This window comes from Sciurus carolinensis, chromosome 3 (genome assembly GCF_902686445.1).
Source record: "Sciurus carolinensis chromosome 3, mSciCar1.2, whole genome shotgun sequence".
In the NCBI taxonomy this organism is placed as follows: domain Eukaryota; kingdom Metazoa; phylum Chordata; class Mammalia; order Rodentia; family Sciuridae; genus Sciurus; species Sciurus carolinensis.
In genome coordinates this window covers 6,043,036-6,062,543 of record NC_062215.1, presented here as the reverse complement: position 1 = coordinate 6,062,543, position 19,508 = coordinate 6,043,036, and the positions used below count along the sequence as shown (strand labels likewise).

Below are 19,508 nucleotides of genomic sequence, written 5' to 3'. Positions count from 1 at the left end.
CCCTGCTTAGCATCCTTAGTGCCCAGTCTGGGGAAACAGGCAGCTCTCCCCAGGCCTGGCCTCAGCCCTTTGCTGGTCTGCCCTTGCTTGCCTCTGGGAACTTCTGAAGCTCCCTGAGGGAGTCCTGGCTCCAGTGAGTACCTTCCCATAGAGCTCCAGAGTGAAGAAAATGATGGACAGTTGAACAACTGGGGGCAGAACAGAAACTGAATCTGAATACTTAGTGAGCTTGGGGTCCTGACCAGATCCTTCCAGAACTCTGTCCCTCAATTTACTTGTCTCTTAGACTCATTTTGTCCCCATCTTGAGAAACGTCATCCCCGTCGCCCACTGAAGATGTCACTCTGAGGCTTTGACTGAATTACAATTTAATTTGTAAGTAAATCTGTCTACACACCTTACAGTTCTACCCCAAATATCTCTCATGTCTCTCCACATCAACTGCCACAGCCTTATGCATCTCACCATTTCCTCCCTTCTAGACTATTACAAGAGCTTCCAAGCTTGTTTTCTTGCTTCCCAGCAATGACATATTCCAAAAGTACCAGAATGATACTTAACAAATGAAAATCAGTAGCCTTTTATGGGTTTCCATTTAGGAAAAACAAAAATCCCGACTCCTCCCCATGGCCCTAACTCCAGGCTCTCAGAGAGCCCCCCTTAGGAATGCTAGATGGAAGCCATGTGTTTGGGTGTGATGTGAGGTGTCCCCCCAGATCTCCTGTGAATGCAAATTGTTCCAAGGTGAAATGATTGGATTGTGAGAGCTGTAACCTGATCAGTCCATCCTAGTTTAAATGGACTGACAGGATGGCAGGTGAGGCGTGACTGGAGCAGGTGGGTCACTGGGGCTTTCCCTGGAAGGGTGCGTCTTCCCTGTAGCCCCTTCTCCCTTTCCTGCTCACCCTCTGCTTCCTGTCCACCATGAGCTGAGCACCTTTCATCTCCTGAGTTCTTCCCCCACGAGGTACTGCCTCATCTTGGGTCCAGAACAATGACATTCTGTGACTGAGACCTCTGAAACCGTGAGCCCCAAATAAATGTTTCTTTCTGTAAGTAGTTCTTGTCAAGTATTTTGATCACAAGGATGCAAAAGTGGACTAAAACAGCATCCCCAAACTCTGTCCCCCAGAGCCCCATTAATTTCCTTATGTCGCACTTTGCAGGTTGTAACGATTTATGTACCGTCTGTCTCCCCACTAGGATGGAGGTTACACGTGGTCAGGTACAGCCCATGTCTCAGTTATAGGATGTTTTTCTCTTCTTAAGTAAACTATTTTGTTGTATAAGATATATTCAGAAAATCGCACACATCTTAAGGGTTCAGGTGGATGAACTTTCACAAAGTGAACACGCCTGTGCAACCAGCACCAGGTCAAGAAGAGAAACACTCCCAAATGGGGAGTTAGTGTTCAATGGAGCAGAGTCTCAGTTTTACAAGCTGAAAAGAATTCAGGAGACGGACAGCAGAGATGCTTTACAACATTATGAATGAATTTAATACCACTGAGCTGCACACTTACCAAGTTAAGGTGGTACATGTTATGCTATGTCTATTTTACCATGATAAAAACATTTTCAAATTAAAAATAATATAAAAAGCCACTTCCAGCTCCTTGGAATTTTCCATGTCTTCCCAGGGACAAACACTATCCTAATGAATTTTGCCAGTTTTGAGCTTTATACTAATTGTATCAAACAGAATTGTTGTTATGGTTTGAATCTGGAAACTTCCCCAAAGGCTCCTGTGCTGAAGACTTGGTCCCCAGTGAGGAAGTGTTCGGAGGTGAGGCTTTTGGGGAGTGATTGACTCGTGAGTGATTGGATCACCTCACCAGTGAATGAATCCACTGATGGATTCATAATTTGGACAAATGGAAGGTGGTGGAAAATGTAGGAAGTAGTACCTAGCTGAAGGAAGGGATCCCTGGGCGCATGCCCTTGGGGACCATATTTTGTCTGGAGACCTTTCATCTCTGCTTCCCAGCTGCCATGAGTGAGCAACTTTGCTCCTCCATGCCTCTCTCCTTTCTCCCATGATGCTCTGCCTCAGCAAAGGCTCCAAAACAGGGGAGCCTGCTGACCATGGACTGAAACCATGAACCCCCCTGCCAAAAACAAAAAACAAAAACCCACCTTTTCTCCTTTAAGTTGTTTTTCTCAAGGTTTTTTTTTTTTTTTGGACTGAGGATTGAACCCAGGGTGCTTAACCACTGAGCCACATCCCCAGCCCTTTGTATATTTTATTTTGAGACAATTTTATTTTGAGACAGAGTCTTACTAAATTTCTTAGGGCCACACTAAATTGCTGACACTGGCTTTGAACTTGCGATCCTCCTCCCTCAGCCTCCACAGAGCCTGAGCTACTGGGATTAAAAGCATGTGTCACCACACTGGGCTCAAGTATTTTGTCATAGCCATGAAAATCTGACCCACGTAATTGCGATAGGCAGAACCATGACCTCAAAGATGTCCACATCCTAATCCCCAGAATCTCTGAATGTGTTACCTTGTCTGGTATAAGGAACTTTGCAGATGTGGTTAAGTTAAGGACCTTGAGATAGGTTCTTGAGTTTCTCAGGTGGCCCCAATATCATTACAAAGAGGGTGGCAGAAGGGTGGTAATGCGTGTGAAAGGGATTCGACCTGTTTGTTGCTGCCTTTAAAGATAGAGGAAGGGCAATGGACTGAAGAAGGTGGGTGGCTTCTAGAAACTGGAAAAGGCAAAGAAACAGATTCCCCCTTGGAGCTTAAAGGGTCACAGCTCTGCCTACACCTTGACCTGAGCCAGTGGAATCCACATTAGTCTTCTGTACTATAAAAACATAAGAAAAGATGTGTTTCAAGACACCATAGTTGAGGCAGCTTGTTACAGAGCAATGGGAGATTGAATGCAGGTGTTTGTTCCTGACATCTTTTGCCCAACACTTAAGTTGTACTATATAATATTCCATTTCATTCCATAAACGTACCACATTTTATTCATCAATGGCTGGTAGCTATATGGGTATTTCCAGTGTGCTCTATTATGAATAATGCTGCTAAGAACATTCTTGTACATTTCTTTTGGCTAACATGTGCATATTTCTGTTGCACATGTATAGGAATAGAATTGCTGCATTATAGAACTTTCATATATAGTGGACACTGTGACACATCCTGTATCACAGCTCCCAGACCTATTCCCCAGCTGCTAGCTGACCATCCTCAGCTGCCAGGCTCTCTGTGTATGTGCCTCAACTGAAAAGGACTCCTTTGGTCAGGGTCACTCACGTATGCTTCCCAGAGTTACCCTGCATCTACTCGATGACTGGTTGATACATGCAGAAGAGGGACATGAAGACTTCCTTTCCATTGCCATTTGGAATGTCTTTAAAGGGTCACCCCAGATTCAGAGTTCTTCAGGGATCTGGGGAGGCTTTTGTTGAGGCTACATCCCAACCCAGCTTCTCCCTCGGCTCAACCCTGCTTCCCCCACTTCCCCAGAGAGTACTCCCTGGTCAACTTCCTGCTTGCTCATCTCTATATCAGGATCAGTTTCTGGGGCATCCAACCTGTGACACCCTTTCTGCTTTCATGGATATTATCAACAGTGTTCTAATGTACCTGGGTCATTCCAAGGTACCACCAGCAGCATGAGAGAGTTCCAGTTGCTCAATATTCTTGTCAACACTATTATTTTCTTGCCAATGTGTTTGGGTGGGTAGTGTGAGTGGCTAGACTTTATGTCACTATAACAAATACCTGAGATAACCAACTGCTATGGTTTGAAAGTGTCCCCAAAGGCCCATATGCTAAGGTCGCCAGCCTGTGGTGCTATTGGGAAAGGTGGGGCCTGGTGGAAGGAAGTTCATTGGAGGTGTGGCCTTCCCATGAAGGGACTGTTAGGCCCTGGCCCTTCCTGTCTCTCTGCTTCCTGGCTGCCATGAGGTGAGTAGTTTTCTCTGCCATGTACTCCCACCATGATGTACTGCCTCCTCATAGGCTCAAAGGCAACCATGAACTGAAACTGGGATCCAAAATAAATCTTTTCTTCTTATAAGTTTATTTATCTCAGGTTATTTTGTCACAATGATGGAAAACTGATTTATACCCAGTGACTTGGGAGGCTGGAGCAGGAGGATCACAAGTTCAAGGCCAGCCTGGGCAACTTAGTGAGACCTTGTCTCAAAATAAAAAATAAAAAGGGCTGGGGATATAACTCAGTGAGTACCCCAGGGTTCAAATACTGAAAACAAGATAGAAATTCTATAAAATAAAACAAAAAAGAGCCAGCATGGTGGTGAACTCTTGTAATCCCAGCAGCTCAGGAAGCTGAGGTAGGAGGATCACAAGTTCAAAGCCAGCTTTAGCAACCTAGAGAGCAACTTAGACCCTGTCTCAAAATAAAAAATAAAAAGGGCTGGGGATGTGTCTCAGTGGTTAAGCGCCCTTGGGTTCAATCCCTGGTACAAAAAAATAAAGTAAAATAAAACAAGAAATAAGAAAACTATCACATCAACTTACAAAGTTTTATTTGGGCCCAGTTTTAGCAGTTTCAGCCCATGAGCAGATAGCCCTGTTGCTTTAAGGCCTGTGGCAAGGCAGAGGAGCATGCCCTATAACAAATCCTCTCACCTGATCAACTTTAAGGAGAGTGAGGAAGAGGTCCAGGTACCCCAGGAATTAAATCTTAACACATGGGCCTTTGGGAGACATTTAAGAACCACACTCTACCAGTAGTGGTACCTCATTGTGAACTTTATTTGCATTTCCTTGGTGACTAAAGAATTGAGTATCTTGCCACACATTTAGGATATCCACTTTTATAAATTGTCTGTGCAAGTCTTTCACAGTTTTCTCCAAGGATTTGAAATGTTCATCTATTTTGGACACAAGTCCTTTGTTATATATTTTGCAACATATATTCTGAGTTGGAGATACTTAGTGCCTCAACAATGCCAGCCCATGCTGGGTCCCAATAAAAATGAATTACATGGATGTTTGAGTCTGAAAACTCCTTTAAAGGAAAGAATGCTTGGATAGGTGAAACAATGTGGTTTTAAAGGTTGTAATTGGATAGAGGTATGGGTTCCAAGGAGGGGAGACAGAAACTTAAAGAGAAAAGCACAGACTGCAAGAAACACATCCTCAAAATTCGCCACTCCCAGCTTGCGGTTTTTGGCCTTGGTCTTTTAAGCATTCAAGTTCTTAAAGGTTAATTGTAAATTAACACCATTCAAAGAATGTCCATGGAAGTATCAATAGGCCCGCCGGTTCTAGGCTCTGAGGACTCGCAGTAAACAAGACCCAAGCTTCCAGGAGCTCTAGAAGAAGACAACAACAGGTAAACAAAATAATTCCAGATAGCAGTGAACTGAAGAAGTCGGACAAGGAGGGAAGGAGGACAGGGTGTTGATCCAGCAACTCCCAGACTAGGACACAAGGAAGGTCCCACCCTCAGCCCCGCCTCTAGCTTTGCATACGCCTCCTGATTGGCCCACGGCGGCAGGCACCACCCCACGGAGCTGGCGGCTGGGGAAGCTGCAGGCAGGCCCAGCCAAGATGCAGCGGCGGCTCCGGGTGTCGCCGGGCGGGCCGGGGACCGCTCTGGCCAGAGCCGAGAAGGACGTGCCCGCTGCGACACCCGCGCGCTCCTAGCGCCCCAGATCTTACGGCGGACCCGGGCCCTCCCTGTCGCCATCCCGCCGTGGTCTCCACCCCTCCACCCTTTGTGCCGCAGCCGCCCGGCGCCCCGGGGCTCCAAGGGACCCCAACCGGGCGAGACCGCGGCCGCGCTCCAGGCCCCGCGTGGGCACCCGGCTCGCAGCCGATGGCTAGGGGGCGCGGCGTGGGCGGGGGCGCTGCAGCCCGAGTCCACGACGCGGGAGGCCTGTCCCGCCTCTGCTGCATTGTCCCGGACCCCGCGCCCCGGCCCTGAGCCGCGCCACCGCAGCGCCCGCCCACCGCCGCCGGCGGGGCCATGCGGAGAGCCGCCAGGATGGAGGACTTCGCCGAGGAAGAGGAGCCCTGGTACGACCAGCAGGACCTAGAGCAGGGTGAGCGCGGGGGGAGGGAAGCGGGGTGTGCCCTGCGACCCCGATCCGTTACTCCATTGTCGGGTGGCATCACCCCAAAAAGGGCTGGACTGGACCTAGTGCGCCGGACTGAGCAGTGAAGCGTCTGGAGAATGGGGACATGGAAAGAGGGGCGCTGCCCGGGAAGACCCGGACCGGTTGCCTGGTAGAGCTGCAAAAGGGGATGGGGGCGATCTTCCCATTTCTCCAGCCGACAGGGAATCCATCATCCAGCTCACCCACCTCATCTTGCGGGCAGCAACTGCCCAGATGCCCCTGGTGTTGTTAGGAACTGGGTACTGGCTGGAAGTCTTTGGAAGATGGGAGGGGGCGTCTGGTATGTTTTGCTGGGAGGGTGCTGTATGTAGAGGGGAGTCATCTCATTCCAAATCTAGGAGCACCTGCCCCTACAGGATATCTAAACTCTGAGACTCCCAGAAAGTTTCCCCAACTCGCTTCCCTTCCACCCAGGGAGGGAGTGGGGAAGAAGAAAGTGGAATCTCCTATCTGCCTTAATGAGGAAAGAGTCGCCCAACCCTTCCTTTCCCTGGGGCCCCTTCCTATGGTTCATAATTTGGAGGGGGCGGGGTTTGGTAATTCCCAGTGCCAAATTAGATCCTGAACAAGGAGAGCCACCTCCACCAGCCTCTCATCCGAGGACAGAAGGGGCCACTGGAAGGGGGTTAGGAGCTGGTGATGAGGTGGCCAAAGTGACATCACTGTGAGGAGGGAGGAGCAGGGCTGTTGGGACAGGAAGGAGGAGGCCTGAGAGGGTCAGGGCCAAGGCTTGCTGGAGTAGAGTCAAATCCATGCTGTCCTCCCCCAAGGTGCCTCATTCTTGGGTGGTGAGAGCTGAAGGGGGCCAGGAAATATGTTCAGGGAGAAATGACCTTCCCATGGCCACCTGCAAGCCTGGAGGGTATGGACACAAGCCTAGTACAGCGTGTGCAATCACGCCCTGGTCTTCATCCCCAGGGCCCTTGAGCTCCTGTTTGGCCTGGGTGGGAGGCATCCACCCAGGTCCTGGAAGCTTTGTATCCTGGCCCTGACCCACTTCCTACGCAGCCAAGATTCAGAGGCAGATGAAGTGCTGTCCTTGTGCGTAGACTGTGGGCTAATTAGATTCTCGGGGGACCCATGTGGGATGGAGGGCTCTGGGCTATACCCTGCCATGCTTGATACTCTGGACTCCAGCCTCAGCCTCCCAGTGAGATGGCACACACTGACTGTGATGCCCTCCTCCTCCATCCTGGGCACTTAGTGCCAGACACCATCCTGGGACCTGGCCATAATCACAGCCCTGACCCTCTCAGTATTCTTGGTGAGTGAAGGAAGCCCACTTGTAACTAAGAAAATAGGTGGTACAATATTATGGGATGGCTTCCTGGAAGAGGCAGGCTTAGAAGGAAAGGCTGAAAGCTGAAGTTCTGGGGAAGACGGCCTCCCCGGGAGGCAGATGCTGATACTGATGCAGTATCATTAAGTTCCTGCACCCTTAACCAAGATTTGGCACCATGCCTGGCCAGAGGTGGGAGGAAGGAACTAGGGAGGAAGGGGTAGGAGATGTGCAGTTTCTGGGGAAGGGAGAGGTATTGAGATTCCAGCAGGGCTGAGCAGCTATGCTCTGGGGCTGGGTGGGGGATGGGCCCTGCAGGCCCAGCTTCTCTCCCTGCTGGCTTGGAGCAGTCAACCTGAGATTCAGCACTCTCAGTGGGAGCTGGCTCCCAGGAATGAGGGGGAAACCAGCTATGAGACAGTCTCAGAAGAAACTGGAACTTTCCACCCCAAACCAGATGTCTGCTTGCTGTAGACCAGGTGCTATGTTGAACTAGGGACACAGTATCTGCCCATAGGGGACCCCACACTCCAGCAGAGGAGACCAGGGGATCAAATTAATGACCATCACAATGCAAGGAGTCCTGTGGCCCCCTTGGCCCAGAGGCAGTGAGAGCAGAGACTCAGAAAGGTTTATACCAGAGCTCCTTTGAGCTGGAAAGCGAGGGAAAGACGGGGAAGGCATTCTAGCGAGAAGGGATGCTTGCACCATAGCTTGGAGCCTTGTGGAAAGACTGGCAGGTGGGGTGGGGGCCAGAGGAAGCCTTGGGTGCAGCTACTGAGGCACCAGACCCCTCCCTGACCCCCAGGTGTGCACAGAGAGCTAAATGGTGGAGCGACCCGGCCAGACAAAGGGAGCCACCTTGGGGGTCAGGCGCCTCTTCCTTCCCCTTCCCTGCCCACAACCCCTGAACTCTCTTCTTCCCAACTGCACCCTGTTTGCCTGCAGTGACCTGGGAATAGTTTTCTCACCAGCCACCTCTCCTTCCACGCCTATTTCCCGTGCCCCAGGGCAGACTTTGACTTCACTCTCCAGAAGCCTGACCACAGAGATCCTGTTTGACTTTGATGCTTCTCTGTCCCAGGGGAAGGAGGTGGTTGGGACAGGCAAGGTCTTAGATTCACTGTGTTCCCTCTACCCAAAGCCTCAAGCACCGTAAAAATAGAAAAAGCGAATGAATTATTAAGCATGGGCTCTCTCTGCCCACCTCCCTCCCCCACCTTGGACCCAGTGTGACAGGCCCTATAGACATCTCTATCCAGGCTGAGAGATGGCTGCTGAGTCACAGATTTGAAGTCCCTGGCAGGCACCGACCCTCTCTCCTCTCCTGCCTAGACTGTCCCTGAGTCGTCAGCCTCTGGGGAGGGATCTGACATGGCGAGGGGAGGGATGTCCTTCTTCCACCCTGTTTGCCCCAAGGGTGACCTGACCCCAATAGTGTGGACTCTGAGTTTCTGACATTTGTCAGAAGACTGTAAGCATGTCCCCACAACCATGCTGGGTTATACCTGGTGTCCTCCACCCGGACCCCACATCCTTTTCCTTTGTCTCCTTGTCTCTGTGCCTGTTCCCTGTCCCTTCCCCACCTCTCTGTTCTGGAGTCTGTCATGCTCCACCCTGACACGGCCAGGAGGAGCATGGAATTTCCAGGTTTCTTTTCAAAGAAATCCCTGAGTCTCCCAGCCATTCCCATTCAGCCCTCCAGGGTATTGCCTCATATAAAACCTCTAAAGTCCTCTGAAGGAGATCCCAGAACACCCCCAGATCCAGGCAGGCAGGTGTCAGCCCAAACTCAGCACCTTCTGCAGCTTGGTCCAGCGTGGCCCACTGACCTGACTGTGATAGGCTGTTGTTCCCTGGACTCCTAGATCCTGCTCAGCCAGCTCCCACATTCTCCTGCTCCCAGGCCACCCTCCCCTGAGCCTGCAGCCAGCAGCAGTCCTCAGCAAGCTGGGCTCCTTCCCAGCACTTGGCTCCACTCAGTCCCCTGCTCTGTAGCTTCTAAACTCCTGTGATCCTTCCTGGCAGCTGTGACCAGCTTAGCTTGCATTGCGATCCAGTGTCCCTGAATCAGTCTGAGATTCTCCTCTTCCACTCCCAAACAGCTTCCATTATGTTTCCCTTCCTCCCTATTCTTGAATCACTGGGTGACCCAAGTCACGTTCCCTGCCTTTGCGGGGCAATCTGTGATGGGCCCAGGTCCCAGTGTGGTATATTCCACCCCAGCCTGCAGTGGTAGGAGCGTCACAAGCCCGGATTTTCACTGGAAAGAGTGTGGTGCCCACCTACTTTTGGCCTTTCTTCTTCACTCCCCTTCTGACGCGGGGTCCTTGGATTCTGGTTAGGCTGCAGCAGCTCCATGCAGAGCATGACATCAATAGCAGTGACCTAGTCACAGACCACCGGATGGTTCCCAGGGCGGAGTCATTTAGGAGGAAGGCCTTCTGTTCTTTTGCATTTATACCTGAATCACTTGCTACGGTGCAGGGGTGAGCTGAATGCTTGCCACCTCATTCTGGAGAATTAAAAGGTGACTTGGTTCTCTTACCTCACTTGGGGGGCAGTCTTGCTGGGACCCCCAGTTCCTACCAAGCACACAACCTAACACAAGGCAGCAGTTGACCAATCATAACACCGAACTTCACACTTTGTAAACACCTCCAGACTTTTGCTCAAATTACAGTTAATCAGTTCCTGCAGCATGTGTTCTTGTTACTGTACTAGTTTATGTTAGGTAACTAGCTCTTCTTGGCATCCTCAGAAGCAAGTTAATTGCTCGAGGCTAAGTGTTCTTATCTATGATTTATATGATTCAGCTTTGTTTTCTTTGGGAGAGCTGCTCTTCTTTGGACTATGCCACCGCAGCCTGACTCGAGGGCAGCAGCTGTTCTCTGCTTCCCAGATGACACCTGGACGTGGAGCCCTTCTCCTGGCTAGGCCCTGCCATGAGGCCCACTCTGGCTGTTTCAAAACCTCACCTCTGGACATGGGAGCAGATTCCAGACTTGTTCCTGATGGGCAGCTTGGCCTTTTGTGCAGGCCGGTGACTGGTCAGGCCCCTCTGGCTTTCACAAGGCAAACCCAGCTTGGCTGGAAGAGGCCCAGGCTCTGCTCTCAGCTTCCCAGCCTAGTGTCTGCTCTCCAGGCTCATCCAAGCGGAGGCTCCAGGCCAGGCCTGTCGGGTGCATACCAGAGCGCTCAATGGAAACACGCCAGCAGGGGATAAAAGCCCCTCCGCCCTCTAGGGGACCCCAGAGCTACCACGGTGCCTAAGAAGGGAAGCATTAACGAACTGAGTCCCTGAACCACATCTTCTTGGCCCCTGTGGAGTGCCTTTACACATTTGATCCATATCTATACCATCAGCCTAGATTGAGGACTGTTTTCAGAAACAGCCTCATAATGTAAAAAAGACCAAAGCTTCCCTGCTTTAGGCAGAATGAATCAAAAAGGCCTCGGTTTTGTCCCAGTAATTCTGTTTCCAGGGAAGTGTCCTAAAGAAATAAGCAATGATCAAAGGTTTTATACAAAAAGTTAACACTCATTTTACTTTTTTTTTGTTTGTTTGTTTTTGGTATTAGGGATTGAACCCAGGGGCACTTAACCACTGAGCCACATCCCTAGCCCTTTTTATTTTTTATTTTGAGGCAGGGTCTCACTAAATTGCTTAGGACCTCGCTAAGTTGCTGAGGCTGGCCTCCAACTTGTGATCCTCCTGCCTCAGCCTCCCAAGCTGCTGGGATTATAGGCGTGCACCCCCATGCCTGGTTCATTTCACTTTTTTTTTTTCCTTTGAAAGGACACTAAAGTTTATTCAACCTGTTGGAAAAGATTAAGTCCGAAGTCAATAGATATCTTTTATTGCATCACTGAATATCAAATTGACTCTCCAGGACTGTGTTTCTATGGCTGGATAACTCTTAGATCTTATTCATCAGCTGTTCCTTTTTCAGAAACATAAATACCATCCAAAAATGTTCTGATATCTTTGTTTTCCACTGTTGCGGCTTGCTGAATTAAAGCAGCTGAATTTGAAACAAGTTCAATATCATTTCCTTCAAGGATTAATTCATCTTTCTGAGCTTGAGACACTGAGCAAGCAACGCCTGTCCTCATATGAACCCTGCGGATATATTTTTCACCCAAGAAATTTCGGATTTCAACAAGAGACCCATTCTCCTGAATAACACCGTTGATGGGGAAGTGAGCGTACACAGACCTCATCTTGTAACGAAAGCCCAGTGTAACACCCTTGATCATGTTCTGTACATGACTACAGATCGTGTGAGCAGTGGCCAATTCCTTCCTATTTCCCCACCATTTGTCAACCCGAAGCCTCTTCTTTTTCTTTCCAAGGAGGCTGAGTTCTATATTGATATGATTGAAATCCCTCTGGAGGGTTCCTCTTGGGCCCTTCACAATAATTGTGCGTCCCTTCAGAGTAATGTCGACATTTTCTGGTATGTCGACAGTCTGATTGCTGAGAATGGTCTTCATTCTTGCAGTAGATGTGGCAAAGAGTCATTTCACTTTTAATAGAGAAAAAATTAAAGACACCCTAAAGGTCCAATATTAAGGACTATTTAGGAACGGCTGCTTAGGAGCATATATACAATAAAATATTCCATATCTGCATTAAATGTTCATGTTGGTCTATATTGGATCAGAAAGCTCCCAGGCCATATGGTTAAATGAGAAAGGCAAGAACAGAAAAGTATGATCCTGTTTACACAAAACTGTATTTATATGTATTTTAAGCACAGAGAAATGTTTGGAGATGGTCAGAGCACCTTTCTCTGGTACATTCTTTCTTTCCTCCCCTGCATTTCTCTGCTCCTTCCATCCCATGCACACGAAGTGCAGTTTTAATTACGAGCAAAAGACATTTTTCTTCCATAACCATCTCAGGCCACCCATTTGTTTGTAGTATTCCAAGGCACAGATCTAACAGCACGTCAGTGAAGTGTATTTTCAGGTAATTTTTTTATCACCGGTTTCTCACCTTTCTGTACTCTTTTATTTTTTATTTATTTATTTGTTATTATTATTATTATTATTATTATTATTTTGCATCAAGCATACCTTAAGAAAAACACTGAAACTATTTTAGAAAGAAAACAGTCATTTGAAACAGCCTGAGATTGCCCTAAGGACCTCTTTAAGGACTTACTTTCTTCCACCAATCTCGGTCTCCAGATTAAGCGGCTTAAAAAATGTTCTTAAGTGGCTTTGTTGTGTAATACACCATACAATCCACTCATTTAAAGCATACAATTCAGTGACTTTTAATCTATTCAAAGATTTGTGCATCTAGTACCCAATCCATTTTAGAATAGTTTTATTCCTTTTTTTTTTTTTTTTTTTTTTTTGTGGTATTGGGGATCGAACCAGGGTCCTTATGCTTGCAAGGCCTTATACTTTACCATCTGAGCTATATCCCCAGCCCACAATTCTGAATTTTATACCTGGCACGGTGGCATATGCTTATAATCCCAGCAGCTCAGGAGGATCATGAGTTCAAAGTCAGCCTCAGCAACTTAGTGAGGCCCTAAGCAACTCAATGAGACCCTGTCTCTAATAAAATATAAAAAGGGCTGGGGATGTGGCTTAGTGGTTAAGTGCCCCCGGGATCAATCCCCAGAACAAAAAAAAAAAAAAAATAGGATTCTGAATCTTCACCCAATTCCAGTACTCTGCCCTCTGCATCTCAGGGAGTTCCTACTCACCCTTCAAAACCCAACTGACTTGCCTAGCATGCACAAGGCCCTGGGTTCAAATCCCAGTACTAAACAAAACAAAACAGAAAAACCTGAAAGGTGGCCCGTTTGTCTGAGCCTCCTGCCATACCAGGAACAGTGAAGCTGTCTTACTTGTTGTCACAGGGCATTTGTCTCTGTGTTTATCCATGCATTTGGCACCAGACATGGTGGTGCACGCCTCTGGTCCCAGCTACTCGGGAGGCTGAGGCAGGGGGATTGCAAGTTCGAAGCCAGCCTCAACAACTTAGCAAGACCCTTAGAAGCATAGTGAGACCCTGTCTCAGAGCAAAAAAAAAAAAAAAAAAGAAAAAGAAAAAGGCCTGAGTATGTATCTCCATGGTAAAGCACCCCTGGGTTTAAATCCCCAGCACCAAAAAAAGAAATGCACATATTCCACCTACTCCACCTACTCCACCTGCTCATTCTTTTGAAACAGATTTGTTGTGCACTTCTGTGCCAGGTATTATCTGGAGATATCAATGAACAAAACAGATTTTAAAAATCCCTGTCTCATGAGCTCACGATTGGTAGCAACAAGATCAATGAGCATCTTGTTGGGTAAGTTAGATGGTGCTAAAGAGAAAAATCAAGGGAGGAGAGAGAGCCAGGGAAGCGAGACTATGACTCGGAATCACATGTTTGGGGAAAGAACCCCGAGGAAGGTGACAAAGCCCAGCCTTGAAGGAGGAGTCAGGATATGTAAGTGACAACAAGGCAAAGACTTAGCTCCTGGCCCGGAGACTCCCTGAGAGCAGTCTGTGCCTTGGTGGCCTTGGTGTCCTGGGACCCAGCCCAGAATGAGTGATGAGAACATGAAAGGCGGCCCTCTTTCATGCTACTGTGTCCCCCTGCCCTCCCCTCCCCAGACTTGCACCTGGCTGCAGAGCTGGGAAAGACTCTGCTGGAGAGGAACAAGGAACTGGAGGAGTCCCTGCAGCAGATGTACTCCACCAACGAGGAGCAAGTGCAGGAGATAGAGGTGAGGGGCCCCAGGCCCTGTAGGGCTTCCCTTCACCCATCAACTGTGAGTCTCTGTGCAACTTTGCAAAAGGGACCGTCTTAGCAGGCACAGTCTTGCCCAACAGCCTTGTGCAGTTCACAACCTGCACAACTATTCCAGGCAGCTCTGTTGCACCACTGACTTCATCCCTACTCAGCTGAAGACAAATACCTCGGAACAAAACTGTTCCTAGGATTGGGAGGAATGCGAAGAGAGACACTCCCCCTAAAAGTTGGCTCCAATTTCCCGTCCTCCCCTAGTACCTGACCAAGCAGCTGGACACACTACGGCACGTGAATGAGCAGCACGCCAAAGTGTATGAGCAACTGGACCTGACAGCCCGAGACCTGGAGCTGACCAACCAGAGGCTGGTGCTGGAGAGTAAGGCCGCCCAGCAGAAGATCCATGGGTGAGGGCTGGGCTGAGGCTGGGGGCGAGGGAGGGGCCCAGGTTGGGAGCCCGAGGACACGGGCTGGTGGGGTTAGAGACCCAGGCTGAGGAGCCCAGATGGTAGTGAGTTTGTCCATGTTCATCTCTCGTGGCTTAACATTCGGCCACAACCCTTCTTTAAGCACCAATTATGCACCAGGCAGGGTTTTAGGCTCTGGGGATACAAAGACACTGTCCTGCTCTCTGGGAGTCCACCCGAGCCGGGAGGGAAGGCAGGTGTGTAAATGTTGTTCTGCAGAGCAGGATAAGTGACAGAGGCCTGTACAAGGAACTGAGGTTGCTCAGAGTGATCAGCTTGGCCTGGGAGGTGTGAGAGAGGGTGTCTCCTCTGAGATGCAGACAGTTCCCCATCTGACCTCAGCACCAGGGAGCATGGTTCAAAGTGACCTGTGTCTGTCGCCGACCCCATGTCCCTCCATTCACAAGGAGCCCGGATGCAGTGAGAAGGGCTGCCCCACCCCCTTAAAACTTTTCCTATGCCTGTCCCCACCCCACCCCAGGCTGACGGAAACCATCGAGCGCCTGCAGGCCCAGGTGGAGGAGCTACAGGCCCAGGTAGAGCAGCTGCGGGACCTGGAGCAGCTGCGCGTGCGCCGGGAGAAGCGGGAACGCAGGCGCACCATCCACACCTTCCCCTGCCTCAAGGAGCTGTGCACCAGCCCCCGGTAGGTGGTCCCTGGCGCGGCTGAGTCCCAGGACAGACAGCCGGAACAGGAAGGAGGCGGCGGGCAGCTGGTGGGAAGGAAGGCTGGTGCCTCGTCCAGGCCGTGGGGGAGACTTCTGCAAAAGACAGTCACAGCAGCTGCGTGTATGGCGCACTGGCTGTGTACCATGAGGCTCCCAGTTTAATTCTCATTGTCCGCTCTGAAGTGTGTTTTACACCTATTAATCCCATGAGAAAATTGAAGCTCAGAGGTTACACATCTTATCCAAGGTCTCCTACATAGTAAGAGGCATGGTCAGGGTTCTAACCCGGGATGGATTAAGCACTATACCTTTCAGTTCTCATTGAATCTAAGACCAATGACCATTTAACCCCACTAAGTCCCAAGTTTTCATTTCTGTGAATATTTTAATGAAATTGACACAGCTGTATTAAAATAGGTTGGAAATAATAATCTAGAGTTTATGTATATTGTTTGATATATCCTAATATTATTATGGTGTAATGTAATTGAATTATTGTATACTGTTTAAGTTTTTGTTTTTGGTGCTTTTTTTGTTTTTTTTTTTTTTTTTTTGGACAAATGTATTCAAGTGTTTATAGGTGTCCTGCATCTGGGATGATGGGACAAATGGGTTAAAGTAAGAATACAGGGCTGGCGTGTAGCGCAGTGGAGGAGCACTTGCCTACCATTAGAGATGCCCTGGACTCCATACCCAGCACCAGAAGTGGGGCAGGGAACAGATTTCATGTTTCAGTAAGGGTCTTTGCACTGAGTAATGGAGGAGAGGTTAATAAAGAAGAGCAAATTAATGAAAACTGTAGCTCCCCAGGGTTGCCACAGAGCCACTGAGGGGCTGGGGAAGGGAGATGGATTACTGCCCGGCTGCCACCATAAGAGAAAAGAGCGGGGGGTTCCCTGGCCACACACTTTGCCTCTTGCCGGGTGCCTCCAGTTGCTGAGCTCAGGAGAGAGCAGGGATCCTGGCTCCCATCCCCAGGGGAGGAGGGTCGTAGAGGAGCATGGAGAGCAGCAAACCTAAGAGAGTCCAGGCAAGAGCAAGATGTAAGTGTCTGACACTGGACTTGGGAGCCTTGGCGGTGACCGCCTGTCCTCATTCCTCCCACAGCTGCGAGGATGCCTTTCGCCTGCACAGTTCCTCCCTGGAGCTGGGCCCTCGGCCCCTGGAGCAGGAGAACGAGAGACTGCAGACCTTGGTGGGCGTGCTGCGTTCCCAGGTGAGCCAGGAGCGGCAGCGCAAGGAGCGCGCAGAGCGAGAGTACACTGCGGTGCTGCAGGAGTACACGGAGCTGGAGCGGCAGCTGTGTGAGATGGAGGGCTGCCGCCTGCGCGTGCAGGAGCTGGAGGCCGAGCTGCTGGAGCTGCAGCAGATGAAGCAAGCCAAGACCTACCTGCTGGGTCGGGATGACCACCTGGCCGAGGCCTTGCTGGCACCGCTCACCCAGGCCCCGGAGACTGACGATCCCCAGCCGGGCACTGGAGATGACTCTGGTGCCCAGGACGGTGTCTCCTCACCAGCTGCCTCCCCGGGCCACGCAGTGCGCAAGAGCTGCAGCGACACAGCTCTCAACGCCATTGTCGCCAAAGACCCAGCCAGCCGGCACGCGGGCAACCTCACGCTGCACGCCAATAGCGTGCGCAGACGGGGCATGTCCATCCTGCGCGAGGTGGATGAGCAGTACCACGCGCTGCTGGAGAAGTACGAGGAGCTGCTGAGCAAGTGCCGGCAGCACGGGGCCGGCGTGCGGCACACAGGCGTGCAGACCTCGCGGCCCATCTCCCGAGACAGCTCATGGAGGGACCTACGGGGGAGCGAGGAGGGCCAGGGGGAGGCCAAGGCAGGTGAGAAGAGCCTGAGCCAACACGTGGAGGCCGTGGACAAACGGCTGGAGCAGAGCCAGCCCGAGTACAAGGCGCTCTTCAAGGAGATCTTTGCCAGGATCCAGAAGACCAAGGCCGACATCAACTCCACCAAAGTCAAGACACACAGCAGCAAGTGACCCTTTTCTGGCCTGCAGTTTCCCCGGACTCCAGGCCAGGGGGTTCCTCATGCCTGGACTGCATAGCCTACAGTGAGTAAGAGAGCCCTTTAGCAGCAATATATCACATCAGGTGGCCGCTCCAGAGGTGCCAGAGGAAGGGGGCCCCTCTGATCTGGGGACACTGCATGTTCCCCATTGATGGAACAGCCAACCTGTCCCACCTCCCAGGAGTCTGTCCACCAGCTTCAGCCTGAAGGCACAGTTCAGTTTCAAAGCCAAACATCCCTGATCCACTGGGGTTTCCCCAGCTCCCCTGACCCTGGCTCCCAGACCTGGGCCTCGCTCTCAGATCTAGGGCCCAGTTTCTGAAAGCCATTCCAGATCAGTTGGCTTTTTTTTTCCCCCCCAAAGTTCAGTTTTTCTGAGATTTGCAATGCAAGGTCGCCTTGACCCCTTGCCACAACTGGAAACACTTGAAAGGGGACCCCCAGAGCCAGCTGTTGCTGGTTCCTGGAGTCTCCTGGACCACCCACTGCTCCACTGCTTCTCGCCAGCCGTGACTCGCTGTCATTCCCTTAGCACCAGCTGTCCCTACCCCCAGAGTCCTGAGCAGGTCACAGACAGCCCCTGCCTTGCAAAGCAGAGAGTCTCAGCCAGGTCCTGAGTATCCCCCACTCTAACCCTGGCAAGGACCCTCACCCATTGCAGAACTGTAGCCAATCAGAAGAGGGGAAAAGGGAGTCCCTCGACAGCCATACACGCACGAGTGGTACCCTGTTTCCCTCAGCCAGCCTCCTTGAGCTCTAGCCCCGGAAATGCCTTCTGGGCATTACGCCTTCCAGGGGCCAGGATGGTGGAGAGCCCGCGTCTGCATATCGCCTCTGCCTCCCTTCTCTGCCCCCATCTCAGGGACCATGATGTCTCATTCACTCTGCGCTCCCCACAGGCCAGCCCTGGCACAGGTCACATCTGCAGCCCCCAGAATGTCCTGGACATGTGCCACCAGTGGCCCCAGTGTCTATCCCCGTTCCCCTTCACTGGGGACTGCCCGAGACTCACTGCACATTGAGTAGTGCTGAACTGGGAAGGTGATGAGGAATGATTTCCCGCCCTCCCACCTGCAAAAAGCCTGCTCTTTACCTCCCAGCTTTGTGGGGGTGTTTGAAGCCCCAGCTGGGTCAGAGGTTCAATCTTTTGGTTTAAGACTTCGGAGTCAAGCTTCAGCTAAGAGATGCCTAGGTCCCCAGCTTGTCCTCAGCAGTCCTTCAGGGTTTCTTGTTCCTCTGTCATCCTTCCTGAGACCCTAGAAATTGAAGGAGCCATACCATCCAGTGGAAGGCGGTGGCCCTGGCTTCTGTGCTGGGAGCCCAGTGGGAACCTTCATGCCTTATTTATTTCTAATGGGTAAAGGGGTTTTCTTAACAAGCATACCTGACATCCCTTGGGATGCCACCTTGCTCTGGGCGGCACTGTGATGTGAGCTGGCGGCCGGGTCCTTCTGTCTGTGCAACTCGGAACCTTTTGTCCTTTGGGGCTGGGCAGTTCCCTGCCCTCCATATGTCTCTGTCATCTGGGGGGGGAAGGGGTAAGCTCTGGCCTGTTCGCTCCCCAGCTCTGTAGCCGCCGACCAGTGTCTCCTTTGAAGTATACGTGAGAGAAATATATTTACAAATGCTTTATTCTCTTCTTTAATAAAAAATGCATCAGTATTCTAAAAAGCAGAAATGGCCCTGGAGCCAGGTCCCATCTCTGTGTGTCTCACAGGCCCGCCTCCTGTCATGCTTCACTGAAGGCCAGGAAGGTGCCTGAGCACCCCTCCTCCGTGACCCTCTATCTTTCCTCTGAAGTCCCTTGCGTCCTGAGTCCTCAGTCTCTCTCTGCTCACCTCCCTGTGATCAGCATCCAAACAGCTCTAAAAACAGTCTCCATGTCTATTGGGAGCCTGCATCACCAGTCATGCCGGGGAGACAATAGTGGACAAAAGAGCCAGGGCTTCTTCTCTTGTCTCAGAGTTCACATTCTAGTGTGGGCAGATTTCCCCAAAATCAGCTAAAATAAACCAAAGATCAGGTGATGGAAAACTGGGGGCAGGAGGCTGGGTATCATGTCACCTAGGACACATGTGCTCAATGGAAGCAGATAGATTTTTAAAAAAATCTTCTGTGTGAATATATACCTACAGTACAAGAAGAGATGGACGTATATCTGTGGTGTTAAAATCTCACGGGGGCCTTTTCAC

General features: G+C 50.6%; 2 protein-coding genes across 2 annotated transcripts; one reads left to right on the top strand and one right to left on the bottom strand.

Annotated features, from left to right (window-relative positions):
* Positions 1-5,529: 5,529 nt before the first annotated feature.
* On the top strand, positions 5,530-19,013 carry Cdr2l (cerebellar degeneration related protein 2 like). Its single transcript, XM_047547245.1, has 5 exons — positions 5,530-6,038; positions 14,018-14,130; positions 14,412-14,560; positions 15,102-15,266; positions 16,396-19,013. Exons 1-5 carry the CDS (start codon positions 5,963-5,965, stop codon positions 17,285-17,287), a joined length of 1,395 nt encoding a protein of 464 aa, XP_047403201.1. The 5' UTR covers positions 5,530-5,962; the 3' UTR covers positions 17,288-19,013.
* On the bottom strand, positions 11,176-11,899 carry LOC124981071 (60S ribosomal protein L9-like). The gene has a single exon (XM_047547246.1). The coding sequence runs from the start codon at positions 11,887-11,889 to the stop codon at positions 11,320-11,322; it is 570 nt and encodes a 189-aa protein (XP_047403202.1). The 5' UTR covers positions 11,890-11,899; the 3' UTR covers positions 11,176-11,319.
* Positions 19,014-19,508: the final 495 nt, after the last annotated feature.

Excerpts from the sequence above, each read along its gene's own strand:
- Cdr2l (XM_047547245.1), top strand. The coding sequence starts at position 5,963 with ATGCGGAGAGCCGCCAGGATGGAGGACTTCGCCGAGGAAGAGGAGCCC. Across the intron at positions 6,039-14,017 it reads CCAGCAGGACCTAGAGCAGG|ACTTGCACCTGGCTGCAGAG; the intron begins GTGAGCGCGGGG and ends TCCCCTCCCCAG. Across the intron at positions 15,267-16,395 it reads GAGCTGTGCACCAGCCCCCG|CTGCGAGGATGCCTTTCGCC; the intron begins GTAGGTGGTCCC and ends TTCCTCCCACAG.
- LOC124981071 (XM_047547246.1), bottom strand. The coding sequence starts at position 11,889 with ATGAAGACCATTCTCAGCAATCAGACTGTCGACATACCAGAAAATGTC.